The sequence below is a fragment of the Staurois parvus genome, unplaced genomic scaffold (assembly GCF_062004578.1).
Source record: "Staurois parvus isolate SC_StPar_1 unplaced genomic scaffold, SC_StPar_1.0 ptg000011l, whole genome shotgun sequence".
NCBI classification, from domain to species: domain Eukaryota; kingdom Metazoa; phylum Chordata; class Amphibia; order Anura; family Ranidae; genus Staurois; species Staurois parvus.
Genome location: NW_028317807.1, coordinates 22,958,248 through 22,978,682, shown reverse-complemented (window position 1 = coordinate 22,978,682; position 20,435 = coordinate 22,958,248). Strand labels below are relative to the sequence as shown.

At 38.9% G+C, this 20,435-nt stretch overlaps 1 protein-coding gene across 2 annotated transcripts in view; it reads left to right on the top strand.

Annotated features, from left to right (window-relative positions):
* The window catches only part of EHHADH (enoyl-CoA hydratase and 3-hydroxyacyl CoA dehydrogenase), a 65,172-nt gene that overhangs the window by 18,455 nt on the left and 26,282 nt on the right, over positions 1-20,435 (top strand). For both annotated transcript variants that reach the window (XM_089671661.1, XM_089671653.1), the window contains one exon: positions 18,625-18,966. In XM_089671661.1, the coding sequence (XP_089527787.1) occupies positions 18,625-18,966 (342 nt within the window). The remainder of the gene's footprint in view (positions 1-18,624; positions 18,967-20,435) is intronic.

The following is a 20,435-nucleotide window of genomic DNA, read 5'->3' as shown; positions in this document are numbered from 1 at the left end:
GGACTTGTGATATTAGGAGGATGTCATCTGCAGGTTGGCCACCAGATGTCATCAATCCAGGTATATTCATAAGTCATCCACCAGAAAAATCATCAGCGGGGGAGGGGGTAATCACACATCACTCCAAACCAACAGGAACCTTCAAAAGCGGGCTCCCGTGCAATAGATGAGACCCAGAGAAGCTTCTAATAGTGTAGTATATCTTTTAATAAGCAAAACTTACAGCACGTACAGTTTAAGGATAAACTTACATCCAGAAAAGAATCTGGCCACCAGGGTGTCAGTCAGGATAGCCTTGTGGTATGAGTACACAGGTCAGGGGCACCTCCCTAACGCGTTTCGTGTAAATAACACTTCCTCAGAGGGAGTGTGCCCATGGTAAATGATTGTGCTTATATAGAATTGTAATTGGCGCGCAATTGTGCATTCCTGCGTCGCCGATTCCGGTTCGCGCATGCGCACTAGTGACTTAGCGGCCATTTTCCCAGTGATTTGAGTACATAGACGGAAAACGGACTTTCGCGCATGCGCAGTGAGCGCTCGCGGCCATTTTCCAAGAGTTCATAACTAGGGAAGGCATTCGCGCATGCGCAGTGAGCGTTCGCGGTTGCCATTTTGTTGGTGCCACAGTGTACACATACTGAAAAGCCTCCTAAACAGACGCCCAGCATCAGGAGCACCGAGGATTCTCTCTACTCCCTTTACAATAAGCTCACAATACATTTTATTGAGGGTGAGCTTTAAAAAAATTACCCGGTATTGGGTGAAACCCTTCCAGATCGACCGGAAATTACTTACCGGAGAGCCCCAACATTAAGAAACATGCTAGCTCCTAATATTGTCAACCCTCCTAAGCCTCTTACATTTGGTTTCCTTAACACCAAGGGATTTTTTCCTTGTAATAAATGTATGTTATGCACCTTTTAATGGCATTCACAAAAGATCTGTGAAAACTTTTAGTTCGAACATAACTGGCCAATCCTATGACATACAATCGACTATTACTTGCTACAGTTCCCATGTAGTATATCTCCTGAGTTGTACCTGTGGTAAGCAATATGTAGGACGAACGACGAGGAGATTGAGAGACAGGTTGCATGAGCACCTATCTAACATCAAAAAAGGTTTTAAGGATCACTCACTGTCCATGCACTTTCGCCAACATCATAACAGGAATCCACACGCACTGAAATTCACAGGCATTGACTTTGTTAATAAGAATTGGAGAGGCACACATAAGAGAAGAGCCGTTTCAATGCTAGAAACGAAGTGGATTTTTTTGTTACACACCCAAGCACCACAAGGGCTAAACGTAGAGCTAGATGTAAACTGCTTCATCGATACCAGCTAATTTATTACTGTCAAGGTGTTCTATACGGGGGGCTTATTTATTTGATCACTATACTAGTCGATTATTCATACGCGAACTATCGTAGTAGGGGACAGGCTTTTTGGATTGCTACCAGTCTTTGATATATTTTCTTTCACGATTTTTATGTTTATTTTTATTTATCCAAATTTTAAAGAGGTTACTGTTTCCTACCTTTTTAGCTTTATATAAGGTTGTTTTACCATATATGTATATATTTAACTGTCTGCACCCATTCGTTTGGGGAGATTTGGAAACACTAATCTTATATGGTTCATAGTACTGTTTTTAGTGACCAGTATTAACTTATTTACTTGTTATGGATTGTTCTGATTGGATATCCAATCCATTTTTTGATTTCATTATGAATATATTTTCTGGCAATGGTGTGAAGACCATTTCATTGCATGTATATTACACATTAATGCCAGCGGAATATTATTCCTATTAATCATGTAGTGATATAGGTTGAGTGGCATGTTGGAGTAAATACCCTAACCATCCACCAGATGTCACTGCTCGTAATCTCCATTAGTCTATGTTTATAGTATTTATATAATTTATATACACTTTTATTTCTATATATTTTTTATGTTTTTAATGTCCTAAGCTCACCCTCAATAAAATGTATTGTGAGCTTATTGTAAAGGGAGTAGAGAGAATCCTCGGTGCTCCTGATGCTGGGCGTCTGTTTAGGAGGCTTTTCAGTATGTGTACACTGTGGCACCAACAAAATGGCAACCGCGAACGCTCACTGCACAGGCGCGAATGCCTTCCCTAGTTATGAACTCTTGGAAAATGGCCGCGAGCGCTCACTGCGCATGCGCGAAAGTCCGTTTTCCGTCTATGTACTCAAATCACTGGGAAAATGGCCGCTAAGTCACTAGTGCGCATGCGCGAACCGGAATCGGCGACGCAGGAATGCACAATTGCGCGCCAATTACAATTCTATATAAGCACAATCATTTACCATGGGCACACTCCCTCTGAGGAAGTGTTATTTACACGAAACGCGTTAGGGAGGTGCCCCTGACCTGTGTACTCATACCACAAGGCTATCCTGACTGACACCCTGGTGGCCAGATTCTTTTCTGGATGTAAGTTTATCCTTAAACTGTACGTGCTGTAAGTTTTGCTTATTAAAGATATACTACACTATTAGAAGCTTCTCTGGGTCTCATCTATTGCATGGGAGCCCGCTTTTGAAGGTTCCTGTTGGTTTGGAGTGATGTGTGATTACCCCCTCCCCCGCTGATGATTTTTCTGGTGGATGACTTACGAATATACCTGGATTGATGACATCTGGTGGCCAACCTGCAGATGACATCCTCCTAATATCACAAGTCCAGAGCACCAGGAGCGGGTCTTAATTGCTCCATGCGCATCTCTTGCGCTATCTGGTTAGTGCATTATTTGTACAATCGCGAGATCACAAGAGTCACGATTATCTCTGACCATGGATTATTTGGACAATTGCACCTATCACTTTATCTCACCATGCGATATGGACTGAGTTTTTTCACATATGTTATTATGCTATTCATGTTCTGATTTTCCACTTGTTCCTATTAACTTTATTAGCGCTGCATATCTTGTTTTACATGTTCTCATTTGGGTTCCAAAGGTTACCTTTTATGCTAGCTGCTTTATTCCTACGTTCCCAGCGCTCTATTATCAACTTATACAAATAAATAATTTAATTACTCCATTTTGGTCAATTAAAGAGGTAGTAAACCGCATCAAAAAAAGGAAAAAAACATCCCCTGCAAGGTAAAGGCATAATGTGCTAGTATGCATTGCATACTAGCACATTATGAAGGACTTACCTTGAAACGAAGCCCTCCAGCATAGCGCTGTCATGGCTCCCCAAGGCTTCTATCTTCACCCGGTTTTCCTTCCGGGTCTGCGAGCTCTGGCCAGCTGACTGGCTGAGCCACAATGACGTCACTCCCACGCATGCATGTGGGAGCCCTGGGCCACAGCACAATGCTCTGAAGGAACAGCACAGCATGTGCCAGCCATCAGAAAGAGCTAATATCTCCTAAACGGTTCACGTTTAGGAGATATTAATTTTACCTACAGGTAAACTTTATTATACACTTACCTGTAAGTTAAATTATTAAAAAAGAGTTTACTACCACTTTAAATAGTAGTTGAAAAAAATATCAGTTGATCCTGACAGAAATCTAGTGCTGTGCTGTGCATACGCATTGTTATCAGCACTGCTGCATTTTTCTGCACTGAACTTTACTGAAACGCAGTAAAACACATAAAAAAGAACCAAAAAATGCACCGCAACGCATGTATCCTTATTTAAGTTGAAGAAAAAGAGGGGGGGGGGGGGATTAACTTGAGCTTATCAAAAACTCACCGGAACGCATCAAAAGCGTGCATACAGAAACACATCCAGACTGCGTTTCTAGGGTATCAACCACCCCTAAAAGGAAAAAACACTGAAAAAGCTGCAATATATTACATTTGTGTTATTAGTTTTAGATACATTTATCAGTTTTGGGTAGACTACAGCATTTAAACATTGAGCTATATGGTTTTTTTTTTTTTTTTTTTATTTCACTGAAAAAAATCTCTAATCCCAAGAATACTGACAGCAGGATTTTCGTGGTGATTATTGGTGAAATGAAATTTGAACTTTGTGCAAAGAGATCAATAGTTCTCAACCTTTTCCCGGGGCACACCTCTTTCCAAGCGACGTGTTGCAGATAGAACGTATCTAAATATGTTTATGGTTTTGAAGACAGTTGTACTAGGCTGCTGTGAAGTTTCTTCTAAGCAGGAATGTTCCTAAGTTCATGGTCATTCAGCACAGAAAATAAACTCGAGTATAGGCTTTAAACACAAAGAGCAATGTGAAATGTGCTGTCAATGTGTTTTTTCTGTTGCTTTTGTTGAATTCAAAAGCGTTCATATTCAGAAGAGTAGAAAAAAGAGGAACAGGAGGCTCCTCCTTTTTCCTGTTCTTTCTCATCTTTGCTTATAGACCTGGCCCTGCTCTATAGGACGGCTGCCACTAACCACGCTTACTTCCAGCCAGTATTCAGAGACTTTTTTTATGGACTTTATTTACCATTTGTGCGCATATATGATTTTTATTGTAAGTCTGAGCTGAATAGCTGAATCATACCATCAATCTTGTATAACACATATCTTTTTCCTCTTTTCATTGGAGTATCTATCTATACTTTTGAGCGCCAGATCTTCTTCTGCTTCCATATTCAAGAGTGCAGTGAAAAGGACAAATGATGATAAAACAGGCAAATCGCTGTAGCAGCCCATGCAGCTGCTTTAAAGCCTGGGGGTGGACGGGGGCACTGTTTAAAGCGGTAGTAAAGCCTGTATTTAAACTTGTACCGATAGGTAAGCTTACAATCAAGCTTACGTGTAGGTACAATGAATACATCCTAAATGTGCACCATTTAGAACAGTGGTTCTCAACCTTCCTAATGCCGCAACCCTTTAATACAGTTCCTCATTTTGTGGTGACCCCCCCCCCCCCCCCCCCCCCAACCATAAAATTATTTACCCAGTAATTATAATTCATGAAGTGTCGTTTTACCTCCAATACTGCTGCTTTCAAAACAGCAGCTGCTTTCTACACAGTAGCTGCTCTTTACCCATCGGAAATATGTGTTTTCCGAAGGTCTTAGGTGACCCCTGTGAAAGGGTCGTTCGACCCCCAAAGGGGTCGCGACCCACAGGTTGAGAACCACTGAATTAGAAGATATGCACATTGACAATAGCATGCACAGTGATGCTTTGCATTCAGTGCATACAGTGTGCTGTGCAATGCAAAGCGCTGTACCATGGTTTCCGTGCGTATGCACAAGTGTGACGTCATCACGGGCCATTACCATTCAAACAGCCGCAGTCCGCGAACCCCAAAAAAGACCAGGTGAAGATGGAAGCGTCAGGGGAGCCATTACAGCACTGCGCTGGAGGGCTTTGGTACATACTAACACATTATGGCAAAAAAACTGCAGAAGACACATTTATTGTTTTTCTTTCCTTTCTTTCCTTCTTTCTTTCTCTGCTTTAAGGAGGCTGTTGAAGCAATTTTAACATTGCAGATCTGCCTGCATGTGAAGATAACACATATCCATCACTGTATTAAAAGAGAAGTATGGCCAAACTTTTTTTGGCCGTACTTTTTTTTTTTTTTTTTTTTTGTGGATCACAGGAGTACAGTTACTTGTGCTCTCCTGTGACCCAGAGTCAGCTATTGCCCACTATCAGTTGGAGTGTTGGAGCCGCTCCAGGGCCAGGAAGGATCTTGACAATATTATCAGGATCCACCTGGATGCCTGATTGGCAGCAAGCTCAGCCTTTTAGTGCACCGCTGAGAGCCTGAGCAAGCTGCTTCCACCCCCTCTCCAGACCGGTTTTCCAGTGAGTGCTGAGGGGCAGAGCAGAGAGCAGTGACTGACAGCTCTGAGCAGACCAAGAACTGAGCAATCGGTGGTGATGTGATCACTCAGTTTTTAGTGTTAGTGCTGATGTGGGAGAGCTGTAGCATGGAGGTGAGTATGCGTGTTTGTTTTTTTCAAATCCCACATTTCTCCTTTTATGATTGCAAGGGTTGCTGTTGACACTGACCCCATCCTCCTGTGACATTTCCAATCAAGATATGACATTAAATGTACAGGAGACTTCAGAATAGTTGCTGCTAGTCAAAGATCCTCATTTGCAGGCTGTGTAGTAAGAAGAGCAGGCTTAATAGAGTAGATTTATTGCCCTCAGAGCTTCTGGTCATCCTGGCCAACACTGAAATCAATCCTGCAAAAATACCAGAATACCTCCTGAGCTAAAAACTACCAACAGTGGGATCTGAGATTATAAAGACTTAGCTGGAAATGAATTCTAAAAGTGAATTCTATGCATTGGTGTTCCCCCTTCCTTCCCTGACCATTTCTATGTACATCACTGATCCCTAGTAATGTACAGATTAAGCTGACAGCTCCCCTGGTACCTGTTCTTGATTAAGTCATGGTTTGTGAAGTGCAATGACAATAGGAAGGACACGGGGGGGAATCTCTTAAAAGTGTGGGGAAAAAAGGATGGACTTATGAGGCATCCCAACCCAACTCATAGAAAATTACATAAGAAATGATTAAAAAAGGTCCCTTAATTACATCTCACAGATGGAGAACCCCTAAAATACTGGAAATTTATACTCTATGTTATTTATAACATAAGTGTGACATATAAAGCTTTTGTTTCTGATCTAACAGATGTGAAATATACTCTACAGGGTGGGATTCATGCTCTATCTAGGGTGACCTACAATGCACCTCTGGTGGATTTTTAAAGATGGTTTTAACATTATTTAACTTTTTATCAAAAATGTTAGAGTTGCAATTTTAGGCTACTTTCACAGTGATTCGTAGCAAAAACGCTTATGCGGTTTTCGCCGTGTTTTTACTGCGTTTGGGGTGTGCTTTTTACAGGACATGTGATTCAAAAACTGCACCAAGCATGCAATGCAATGCGTTTTTACTGCATTGTCCATTGATTTCACCAAAAATGCAGCAAGCAGGATTTTAAAAGATGCAACAGACCCACAATGTATTAGTGTGAAGAGTTCTGTAGGAATACACGGTCACGTGGGTTTTTTTTTCTTTTTTTTTTCCCCTGCTTTTGGAAGAAAAAATAGATCAGTGTGGAAGCCGCTTTATTCCTATGCAATTAGCACCAAAAAGTCCCCTTTTTTTTTTTTTTTTTTTTTTTTCCGTTTTTGTCAATACAAAGATTTCCAACTTATTTATAGCATGATTGTACATAGATTCTAATAGAGTACCATAATAATAACTGGACCAAGGGATATTGGGAGAATTCTTGCACTATTGTTGCTTATTTCATTCAGTAGGTATTCGTGAAGCTGCTATTAAATGGACTGGACTATGGAAAATTCCAGTATGTCATAGTCCAATATGATTGCTGCATTTAATAAGTACATCTGCATTCGCAGTTCAGAGCACGGTTGTCACTCTCGTGTCTGATTGCACTACAGTGGGCTGAAAAAAATGTGGGTGGAGTGGCTATCAACATTGTCACTGCTGATTTTGCCTGCCAATAGCTTGTCAATCAGCAATTGGCCACACCCAGTCCTGCCCACTGCTTTCTAGATTGTCAGCACTCCCTCTTTTGCTGGAATCCTCCCACTGTGAGCTGCAGTGTCTGGGAGGGGGAGCGAGTGTAACCCAATTAAAGGAGAAATTGGCTTGGTCAGAGAAAGCAAAGTCTATAAGACTTGTGTACCACATAGTAACTGGATTTATTATTTGTTTAGTCTGTCACATGCAGGCCTTTAGTTTTAAAGGCATGTTTGCTTCCCAAAAGGAAATGGGAGAAGAGCCCCGTACAGGATTGGAATAGAAAATCTTTTTTTCTATTCGCCTGCTGGATGACACTGATCTGTAAGTGTACCTAATTTTTTTTATTGCCCCCCCGAGTTTATATGGGATGGTGTCAGTGTTATATTTTGCAGTCCTCCAGCCAAAAAATTCTCAAGGGTGGGTCTGGTACCTTATTAGCAGGGGGATCTATGCCTTTTGCCATTTTCAGGTGTTTTTTGGAGGGTTTTTTTTTTTTTTTTTTTTTTTTTGAGCATTCGTACATGCATTTAAAGTGCTTTCGTCTTGAGTGTTCTGGCTTTAGCCAATGAAAAGCTGGTTTCTATGAAGAAGAGAGGCAGGACCTTGCATGTTGTTCAGGCGCTTCTATGGAAGCCTATAGGGGCAAAACACATGCAACTCTGCCACAAAGAAGATATACTTTTTTGAGCTTTAAGCAACAAACTTCAAGCGATATGACATCAGGTGTAAATGGGGCACCGTCAAATATAATGTAAAGCTTAATGCTGGGGGTCTAAAATATGAATCTAATTTGTTGCAACATTAAAGCATTATAGAAGCATAGAAGATCGCATAACAGAGTCTATTAGCATTATGACTGGTTTGCAATTTCAGAAAAAAAATAGCAGATATGACTGCATCTGAAAAGTTCTTTTCACCTGTCTATAAAAACAATACTGCATGTATGAATAAAACAGTGATTTCTGACTGATAAAAGAGTAGCATTAAAAACAAAAAAAAGTAATTTTTTTTTTCCCATACAAAACGGGTATAGTATAGTCCTTTTTTTGTTGTTTTACCTTTTTATTGTTAGATATGAAAAGGTGAAATAACAGTGATAATGCTGTAAATAAGCAGTTGCAGTTCCACTCTTTACCTGTAGAGGGAGATATTACGCTATCATTAGTGATATCCGCTTTAGAAAATAAACAATATATATTTTGTTTGCCTATTTCTAAGGAGTTATTTATAAAGCAGCAGTTAGTAGTTTGATGATCATTCATCACCAATTAGTTGGTTCATTCATCGTAATTGTAGTGCACAGTTACCACTCATACCTTTACCATCTTCAGTAAAATTTGCTCCTGTTCACCACAAATGTGGATTTCCCTTTCTTCAATAGGAAATCCCAGTTTCATTTGCAAAATAAAAGGACTATTACAACTGCCAAGCCCAATCTTGTTTTGATGGTCTGGAGGCAAATTGATTTATTCAGTAATTCAAACATTCATTCCAATGGATCCCACAATTATTAATCCTTTGTAACTCTGCAGTAGGCAAAAAAACTTCAATTACAATATTTAATCTAGTTAAGTATTTATGAGAAAAACATTACAGTGATATTTAAACCCTCTATTTTAAGCACTTTTAGCATTTGATTTAATCAGTAAGGCTGGCCATACATCTTTAAATTCTTTCCAAAGTTCTAGTTAGGCTGGTGCCATGAACATTAGCCCAGGTTTCCTGTTTCCGGGTGGCTCCTTTCTCTTGAAGCATCCCGTGGAGCCACCTTTATATGCAGGGACTAGAAATGTGCATCTCTACACTGTGCGCATCAGTAGAAGTGAAGACCTCTATCTTCTTAAGGCTAACAGACCAACTGGAGACTGCACTCTCTGTCCACTGTCAACTCTTTCCTGTGAAGACAGAAAGTTAAGCAGAGCTTCATTCTCTTAGTCAACAATGACTATTTGAAATCCTTATGCTGTTAGCATAAATAAATAGATAGGAAATGATATCATATATACTTGTTTTAAACTTTTTCTTTATATTTCTTCAATTACTTGCTGGTTTCCAGGCCTAAGTAGATGTCGTTATACATCCCAGGAATCTTCAGGAGGGGAGGAGGGCTTTTGTCAGTTAAGCACACCCTCTTGCCTGCATGCCTGAGCAAAGGGCCGAGGAATTCCAGGATGTAAATGTTACATGGATAATCTGCCCTTACTCAAGATGGCCACAGCCAGAAATGCTAGGGGGAGATGTTTCAAAGTGATTTCCCAGCAAAATAAAGCATGGCGACATGGATGGATGGGGGAGTTTGCTTTGAATATTAAAAATGAATTGAATAGCGTTTCTGGTGCTCAGATGCAGTGTGGTTCCACTTTAACCACTTACCCTCTGGAAGATTTACGCCCCTAATGACCAGGCCATTTTTTGCTATTGAGCACTGCACTATTTCAACTGGTAATTGGTGTTCATGCAATGCTGTACCCAAATGAAATTTATGTCCATTTTTCACACAAATAGATCTTTCTTTTGGTGGTATTTGACCATCACTTTTTTTTAATTTTTTGTGATATAAACGAAGAAAGACAGAAGAAAATTTTGAAAAAAAACCCACAATATTTCTTAATTTCAGTAATGAAAAATAGCCAGTAAACTCAAAGTTTAGGCCAAAATGTATCTACTACATGTCTTTGGTAAGCAGAACTCCCAATACATGTGTATTAATTGATTTGTGTGAAAGTTATAGTGTCTACAAACTATGGTGTATATATATTGGAATTTATGCAGCTTTTACTTTTCTTGATGTGCTAAAATGTCCGGACAGTACAAACTCACCCAAATGACCTCTTTTTGGAAAGTAGACATCCCAAGGAATTTGCTGAGAGGCATGTTGAGTCCATGGAACATTTTATTCTTTGACACAAATTTTTGGAAAATGACAAAAACTTGTGTCAACAAGTAAGATCTGCAAAATACTTACCATGTCTCTTGGCAAATATCTTGGAGTGTCTGTTTTCCAAAAAAGGGCTCATTGGGGGGGAGGGTGTTGATGCTACTACTATCCTGGCATTTCAGGGCCAACATTAGAAGCTTGTGCCAGACATCACCCACTTTTCTAACCACTTGAAGACCGAGCCTTTTCTGACACTTTGTTTACTTGAAAAAATAGAAAATTACTTTGAACCCCCAAACATTTTTTTATATATATATATTTTTTTTTAAAGCAGAGGCCCTAGAGAATAAAACAGTGGGTGTTGAAATTAGATAAAATAGAGGGGCATTGGACAGGATCATATATGATCAGAGAGATCTCAAAAAATTAAACTCAGTGGATATATGAGCTTAAGACTTTATCACCAGAAGGGTTAAATGTGGAGATAGATTTAAATAGTTTTTTGATGAATTTTTAATGCTGGTACAGTTTTTTAAATATTTCTTTTCAATTATCATTTAGATTCCATCTTTTTAAACACAGTCCTATCCTTAGGGGAAGTATTTTATGTTCGTTTTTAATATATAGAGGGATTCCCCTTTAAGATTACATTGATATTTTGTTATTTTATGCTGTTTGTAGGACATATTCCCCTTTAAAAGTACTACAGCTTTAATGTAATGTAAACCTACATTGTATTTGTATTCTAGCTAGTCTAATCTATATAGGGACATTTCCCTTTTAAGATCGATTCTAGATGGATGTTGGTGTATTTGGTAATGAATGTTCCCCCCTCTAAAATTTCTTTCATATAGACTGATAATATACATATTTAACACACCTTTACTTACCTACTTGTATTTTTATTTATACTAATATATTACTATATAGAGGTACTCTCCCTCTAGATCGTTTTTAGATATTGCATTGGTGAATAGGTATTTTGAAGACACTATTTAAGAGCCCCACTAATATATTGCCATGCAAATGTTGCTGTACTTTTAATATTGCCTATTAGCTCAAGATTTGTAAGATACAGAGTGTGCCCAGTAATGTTGCAGCCATATCCAATGCATTTATAAGTGAAAACAAGCTGAATTATAATTAAGCAATTGGTCTATCAATTGAAGGTATAAATACCATCTCCAAAATGGCGGTTCTTGCACTTCCTGATGCTGATCTATTGGTTGAAATGCGTCGATTTGATGATGCAACTTACGCAGATGTCACTTCCGCCCTTTTGAACGCACGCTGGAATGTGGCGGCCATTTTTTTTCTTCCATATACAAACAGAGCTGAACACACTCAGTGCCAAGTAATAGGCACTTTTTTTTGTGAGTTGCATTTTAATTATTTATCCCCACTAGTAAAGGTTTTCAGTTTACACTATGGGATGTCTGTTTTATGCTGAACACTTATATTATTTCCTGTGGAGGAGAGGAGTAGTGCTGGTATTAACTATCCCCTAAGAAGGATCACCTGTATAACTAACAATCTAAGACACATCGGTTACTACTAACAACGTTGAGGAACATCGGTCACCAATTAATATGTGGCATTTAGAGATAGTCCCAACAAAAGCACTAGTGACCATTCTAAAGATAGGTGGTCATGGGATGATGGTGAGTGTAAATCCATGTGGGGCACCAGTCTGAGCACAGTGGAGCACTTGTCACGTTAATACGGAGTTCACAATCAAGAATCTAGCACATTTGCACTTTATTTTCACATATTGGGACTGCACAGATAAACTAGTTTACATGTGTATTATTTATTATTATGATTATTGATATCAAGTTTATATTGTCTACACCATTTTTGCACGGTCTATATGGTATTTAAAAAAAATTCATTAATTAAAATTTTTTTTCTCAATTTAAAAAAAAATACAATTTTTCTCATCTTTTGCTATATTTTTTTTTTTTTTAAATACTTTCATCAGAGTAGTGCAATGTTACCATAGTAACATTGTTCTACTCTGGGGGGGGGGGGGGGGGGTGTTTATCAGGGATATTTTCTTTTGTTTTGTTTTTACAATGAAGATTATTGCTCTGCAATGCAAACCTTGCTTTGAACTGTAATGAATGTGTTAAGTTCATGACAGTTCAAAATACAATGATCTGTGATTGGTCACATGGTACAGGGTGATGTGATTAACCCCATGTGCCATGTGAGAGCTGTGGACCAATCACAGCTCTCCAAGAACAGACGCAAAACATTTATGAAACAGATTGATTCATAAAGCTTTGTTGTCATTGTGATCATGTCGATTACCAGGATTCCCATTCCGCTGTGTCCGGTGGACACAGCAGACATTGGGGGGGGAGGGTTGCGCGCCTGCCTGTGTTTGTAAAGCAACAGTGACGTATGGGTACGTTGCTTGTCCTGTAGCTGCCACCCGTCCTCAGTAAATTGCGGCGGGCAGCCTAGAAGTGGTTAAGGGAAGCAGGACTAACAAAGCAGGAGCCAACAGCACTGAACCAGCAAAACTGCATTTTTGTGTATATGTGCGTGTGTGTGTGTATGTATGTATGTATGTATGTGTGTGTGTGTGTGTGTGTGTGTGTGTGTGTGTGTGTATATGTATATGTATGTGTATATATATATATATATATATATATATATATATATATATATATATATATATATATATATATATATACACAAAAATGTTATTTGTCTTAATAAACATGTAATACATGGCACATCCATGCCTTTTAGTTTTTTGAGGGTGAAAAAACAAAGCCTAGCACTGGTTGTGAGCTTCTTGGCAGCCTATGTAAACTGAATGTCCTGTCTGTAATATAGCTCAATGTAAGTATATAAATTGTTAATATGCCATTTCATAAGCCGTGCAGATGAAAAACAGAAGCCTGCGGCAGTGTGAAAGTGTTTGTCTATGCACATTTTATTGCTTATTTTGTTTTTTGCTTTTTTACTGGAGTGGCATCCTTTGTTTTTTTTTTTGTTTTTTTTGGGGGTTTTTTTTGGTTTTTTTTCTTCTTTCAAATAGGTTCTATAAACGATTTGACATAGGTATATAGCAGATATGTATGGCCTTTCTTAGGGAAAAAAGAGGAAATAAAAATGACATACTCTCTGTGCAGGCATTATAGTCAAGCCACCTAAATTGCATATCATTTAATTGAAATGTAATTATACACACACTTGAGTCTAGCTATGAGTGCTAGATCTGAGCTGTCTGCTATACTTATCTTTACCAAGGATTACTGCAGTGTAATATGAGATAAAAACATTTTCCTAGTGTGGGTAATGGAATTACTGCCTAGAATGCTGGGTACAGTACAGCATTTACAGTCATGGCCGAAATTGTTGGCACCCTTGATATTTTTCCTGAAAATCAAGTATTTCACACAAAAAAGGTATTGCATTAACACATGTTTTGCTATACACATGTTTATTCCCTTTGTATGTATTGGAACAAATATAAAACAGAGGCAGAAAAGCAAATATGACATAATGTCACACAAAACCCCAAAAATGGGCTGGACAAAAGTATTGGCACCCTTAACTTAATATTTGGTTGCACACCCTTTGGAAAACATAACTGAAATCAGTCGCTTCCTATAACCATCAATAAGCTTCTGACACCTCTCACCCGGAATTTTGGACCACTCTTCCTTTGCAAACAGCTCCAGGTCTCTCTTATTGGAAGGACACCTTTTCCCAACAGCAATTTTAAGATCTCTCCACAGGTGTTCAATGGGATTTAGATCTGGGCTCATTGCTGGCCACTTCAGAACTCTCCAGCGCTTCTTTGCCATCCATTTCTGAGTGCTTTTTGACGTATGTTTGGGGTCATTGTCCTGCTGGAAGACCCAGGATCTTGGACGCAAACCCAGCTTTCTGACACTGGGCCCTACAGTGCGACCCAAAATCCTTTGGTAATCCTCAGATTTCATGATGCCTTGCACACAGTCAAGGCACCCAGTGCCAGAGGCAGCAAAACAACCCCAAAACATCATTGAACCTCCACCATATTTTACCGTAGGTACTGTGTTTTGTTCTTTGTAGGCCTCATTCCGTTTTCGGTAAACAGTAGAATGATGTGCTTTACCGAAAAGCTCTATCTTGGTCTCATCTGTCCACAAGACGTTTTCCCAGAAGGCTTTTGGCTTACTCAAGTACATTTTGGCAAACTGTAGTCTTGCTTTTTTATGTCTCTGTGTCAGCAGTGGGGTCCTCCTGGGTCTCCTGCCATAGCGTTTCATTTCATTTAAATGTCGACGGATAGTTCGCGCTGACACTGATGCTCCCTGAGCCTGCAGGACAGCTTGAATGTCTTTGGAACATGTTTGGGGCTGCTTATCCACCATCCGGACTATTCTGCGTTGCAATCTTTCATCAATTTTCCTCATCCGTCCACGACCAGGGAGATTAGCTACAGTGCCATGGGTTGCAAACTTCTTGATAATGTTGCGCACTGTGGACAAAGGCAAATCTAGTTCTCTGGAGATGGACTTGTAACCTTGAGATTGTTGATATTTTGCCACAATTTTGGTTCTCAGGTCCTCAGACAGTTCTCGTCTCCTCTTTCTGTTGTCCATGCTTAGTGTGGCACAGACAGACACACAATGCAAAGGTTAAGTGAACGTCTCTCCTTTTTATCTGCTTTCAGGTGTGATTTCTATATTGCCCACACCTGTTACTTGCCCCAGGTGAGTTTACAGGAGCATCACATGCTTGTAACATTCTTATTTATCCGCAGTTGTGAAAGGGTGCCAATACTTTTGTCCAGCCCATTTTTGGAGGTTTGTGTGACATTATGTCGAATTTGCTTTCTTTCCTCCCTTTTTTTGTTTTGTCCCAATACACACAAAGGGAATAAACATGTGTATAGCAAAACATGTGTTAATGCAATACGTTTCGTGAGAAATACATGATTTCCTGGAGAAATATCAAGGGTGCCAACAATTTCGGCCATGACTGTATAAGGGGCTTCTCTATAGCAATTTTAGAGCAATAAAGCTGACAGTGCTGGCAATGTACAAATTAAATAAATTAAAGCAGAACTCTGGTCTAAACAACATTTTCTAATATTTATAATCCTAGAACTATCTAAAAGCCTAATATAAATTGGTAAAAGAGATGGATGCTAGGAGCAAAGAAACTACCTGTTACTTTAGCATATGGCAGAGCATGTGACGCACTAAATGGGACAGAGTTGGTAATTGATGATTGGCCCAGAACTTTCCCATGGAGGTGGGTAGATAGTCAGCTCCTATGTAAGCTCAGACTGGGAATCCATTTGAGCCATTTGCTTTCCATATATGAATGAGCAGCAGGGGAAAAAAAAGAAGGTAAAAGGGGAAAGTACCGTGAACTTGTTGCTTTGTCCTCCATGGGCAAAGCACAGGTTCACGTCTAGATCATATGGCGTCAGCCCAAAACTTCAGCCCAGGAAACTGGCAACAATGGCATGCACCACATTACCAAAGCAGATAGACCCACTCTGGGTCCATCTCTGCCACCCACACCCTTTTCTATTTCAGAGTGCTGAGCAAGGGGACACAACTAGCTCCCCTGCCCTTTGTCTTGTCTGGCACAAAAACTGCATAGAAAATGAAGTAGATTGCTCCTATTAAAGTAGAACTTTAATCAGACAATTAAGTCCTGCTAGATCAGTTCAGCATGGCTCCTTTTGCAGGTATAACTATGTAAAACATTACAAATAAGTGCCTATAATGTTTAAAATCCAGTAATACACTGTCTCACCCTGCTCTGCACATGCTTAGTTGCTCTCTATTTTTAGGCACTGTGCCAAAATTGAGGCCGATCTGCTGACCGCTTAAAGATTTAATGTTGGTCAAGACTCTGGGCTTCAACAAAATGGCAGCCTCCAGCAGGAGGAAACAGGAACAATGCTGGAGGCAATTTACAGCACACACTAATTTTGGTAGCTTAATTATTAATGTGGAATGCATGTTCCTTGCTAAAGAACCTCATTATTTTTTATCAAGTTGTTATGAGTAAACCCTCACTTTAAGAAAGAGGGTTGCTAGACCTTGGTGGTAAGTAAAATCCAAGCGAAAATAAAACAAATGTCATAATGCATAGCTTGTCAGTTTGTCAAATACATGCACATTTGTCAATGTTTTTCATTATTTAAGGGCCTTTTTGCAAATTGTAAGTAGATAGACCAGTATGATTCTCTCTTGTCTATGAAACAGCACATCACCTGCAAGTTTTTATCAAACCGCTTTATTGAGCAACTCCGTGTACTAGATGTACTCTTCGTGCACTAGGCGCAATGGGAATTACTTATGACAGCCAGCAAATGAACAATAGACATATTGCTCCATGTCTCCTTTCAGCTGTCCTTAAAATTTTAACCTGCACTTGGAAAACATCATCTTGAATCTAAATACTATTGCCAACTCTTTTTGATCTATTTTTCATTTTGGAAATCAGACCCGTAAAAATTAATAATGAGTCTGGTAAGAGGAAGAAGCCCCTAAGTGCTGTGTAGTTAATGTGTGAAGACTATACTTTTCCATCTCTGCCAGAGGGGACAGAAAAGAAACCATTTCACAGCTGGTAATACTGTTTGAGGAATGGACTGAGACCATCATGTTTGGAACAGATATTTTTCCTTAGGATAGAAAGATTTAGTTGAACTACTTAGCAGCCACCAGTTTTCAGCCCATACTCATGTCTCAGCAGAACATTTGAAGAAATGCTGTCACTTGTTTTGCTTCCCTAAACTGAATGAGATAAAAGAGCTGTTTCCATCTGTCACCTCTCTCCTCCAGGGGTTAAGGAGCATCCTATGATTTTGGATGTGCTTGTGATACATTGGTGTATTTCGCAGCCTGCAGCAAGAAGAGAAGTGCTACAAAAAATAAGAGTAATTAATAAATGGAAGCATTTTTCAGCAAAACAGCTTTTTTTTTTTCATTGCCTTGGTAATTTATATGCTTACCAGATGTTTAAAATAAGAAAAGTATGGTATTCCGTATTTTGTATGTGCCTGGGTTTGGAAACCAGAACATCAGGTGGAAGTGTATGTATGTATGTATGTATGATTATTTTTGTAACTGATTTGTATGAAAGTTGGTGCTGTTAAAACAATTTAATGTGGTATGGAGGGTTTGCCAAATGACTGCCAATTTGGTAAATTGCTAGACAACATCACTGTTCAGTTCCAGACTATATATGGATTGTGTACAGTTTCTTTTATATTCTGCTCCATGTCAATCACAACCTCCATCTTTCTTAGGTTTCTTCTTTGTCTTTTTTGTCTGTTAAAGTTCACCTGCGGCTAGGCTATGGCTATTCAAGAAAGTTATACCCGATCTCTGTAGCTGCAGTCACTGTGGAGAAAATGATTTTCAAAGTTCATAGCAGGAAAACTGAAGTTCTTCAAGTCATTCTGTCAGCAGTTGTGCTCACTCACTCTGTTCTCCAAAGCTGTGATTCAGAGCAGTTCTGAGCTGCTAAGAGTTTGGCTGGCAGACTGGCAATAGAAATGTTTTATATAGATTCCTCAAACAGAATTGTATGGATATTGTGACAGAAACCCTGAAGGACATTATATTTGACTTTTTTTCTTTTTACATAATGTTAGCTTGTTACGTTGTATTGTAGGAATTCAAAATTGCTACTAGTTATAGAGAACTAAAATGGAGTGGCATTAAACCAATTGGGCCACTATGTATACAACACTATATGACTAATCTATGATTGGAATATGCTTTGTTCAGATTGGTTTAATTTTCTGTTGTCATTTTGTTTTATAATGGTAATTGTTTGTTAACTGTGTATAATAGACTCTTCTGTGAGCTATCTGTAAATTATATCTGTGTAATCAGCAGGTTCTGACATCATGAACACAGTCTGAGCCCTGTTGAACTGTCAAGTAAGGCCTGTCCACTGTTGTGGTAAGCCCCACCTACTTTTGGAATGACTCAAAAGTGGGTGGAACTTTTCTAAGGTGGGGGAGTGGCTTTTGTCCCACCATCATATCTTAAGTCTGTCCTCCTCCTCTGATATCTGCCAGTTTGCATCCATCCGTCCACATTAACAAATCTCAGAACCTAAGTCTGTGTTCATCCATGGTAGTTCGTGTCTATCTGAGCCTGCTGGACTTTCTAAATGTGAACTTTACAGCAGGAAGTAACCAAAATTAAAAACCATGAATAGTCTACATGCAAAAGACTGCACTAGATAAATTATTTACTTCAATTAATTTTCTCCCTCCATTTTAGGACTTCCATTGAATAAACGGAGACTGAGTACTCTCCGTATCTCCTCTAATCTCAATATGGAGGACTTTCTAGATACTACAGTGGAGAAAACAAAGAAGCAGTTCCGTGGTGCCCAGGCTCCCATGGCCTGTATTGAAGCTGTGCGAGCATCCGTCCTTCTGCCTTACCATCGTGGTGTGGAAAAGGAAAGGCAGCTGTTCCTGTCTCTGTGGGCTACAGGCCAGCCTCAAGCCCAGCAGTATGCCTTCTTCTCAGAAAGGGAGGCTGCAAAATGGAGCCATCCCTCAGGTGCAAGGTGGTACTCTGAGGAACCAAAGCTTGTCCGTACAGCTGCTGTCATAGGTAGGTTGGAATCAACACACTCATTTCTTATGTTTTAATATTCAATGTTTTTTATTTATTTTTTTTAAATATCAAATTGCTCTTAAAGTGGAACATCACTCTCTCAATCAACATTGACTATTTTTATTCCTTATGCTGCTAGCATTAGAAATGAGATGGGAAGGTATGTCGTATTTACTTATGTTAAACATGTTTTTAAATTTCTTTAGTTACTTTCTTTAGTTACTTTTTGCTTTCCAGTTCTAAGCAAACATCTCTGGAGGGGAAGAGGGGTTTTCTCGGCTAGGCACACTGTCCTCTCTGCATGCTTGAGCTAAGGGCAGATGAATTCCAGGAAGTAAATGTGACATGAACCATCTGCCCTTACTCAAGATGGTCATGGGTAGAAATGTTAGGTGGGTGTTTTTCAAAGTGATTTCTCAGCTAACTAAAATATGAAGACATGGATGGATGGGTGAGTCTGTTTTGAATATTATAAATTAATTAAATTGTGTTTTTGTTTTTTGTGTTGTGTTGTGTTGTGTGGTTTTTTTTTTTTTTTTTTTTTTTTTTTTTTTTTTTTTTTTGTGATGCTCAGGTGCAGTTTCACTTTAATGTTGCAAGCAATTTAAGTGCACGTTCCACATTAAAGTAGAATGTTAATATTGTAAAATGTCACTTTTATCATATAAAGAACTTTTTGGACTGATCCATGATATCTATTCAAATAAAATCTAACATTTGAAGGAGTAGTTGCTTGAAGGCATTTGAAACTTCACCAGAAAATTTTAAATTTGTTAATCTACCCAAGGCAGTTAGTTGATTTATGTTTGCTTGTAAAGGGAAAACTCCACCCAGATTTGTTTTGGTTTGCCATTAGATTTTCTCATTATCGCTCATCTTTTGTCGTATCATACTTTTTTTTGCTCGGTGAGTACAAGGACATTGGAAAATCTTCCTTTGAGAGTCCCCAGGAAATATAACTAGCTGAATGATTTAACTATGGTGTGCATCAAAAACAAATATTTTTGTTGAAGATTTTATCTGGAAATTGTTAGTTAAGGGAAATATATAACACATTTTGTATTTTTGTTGTTAGGACTAAACATCAAATTCAAAATAATTATATTTTAAAAATAAGTATATTAAATATGTTGTCAGATAAGCATAAAATATTGCAAATACTGTAAATATTATGTCATCTTCTATCCAGCTAGCATATATTGCTCCCAGCTCCTTTTCATATGTTTTCCAGTTTCCCAGTGGTTTAAAATCCTACTTTGAACTCTGCTGGCTTCAAGAGCCTGAAGCCAGCAGAGTGTAACATTCATAAATGAAAACGAAGCCCGTAAGTATTAATTAGGGAGAACATTGTAAGGTACTGTAGGCACTGCATTTTATGAATGGGCTGCAAAATGCAGGTCAAGGTATGCAGCAGTACTGTAAAGTATAACAGAGTGTACAGTGATATCCACTCTCTCTATTATAAG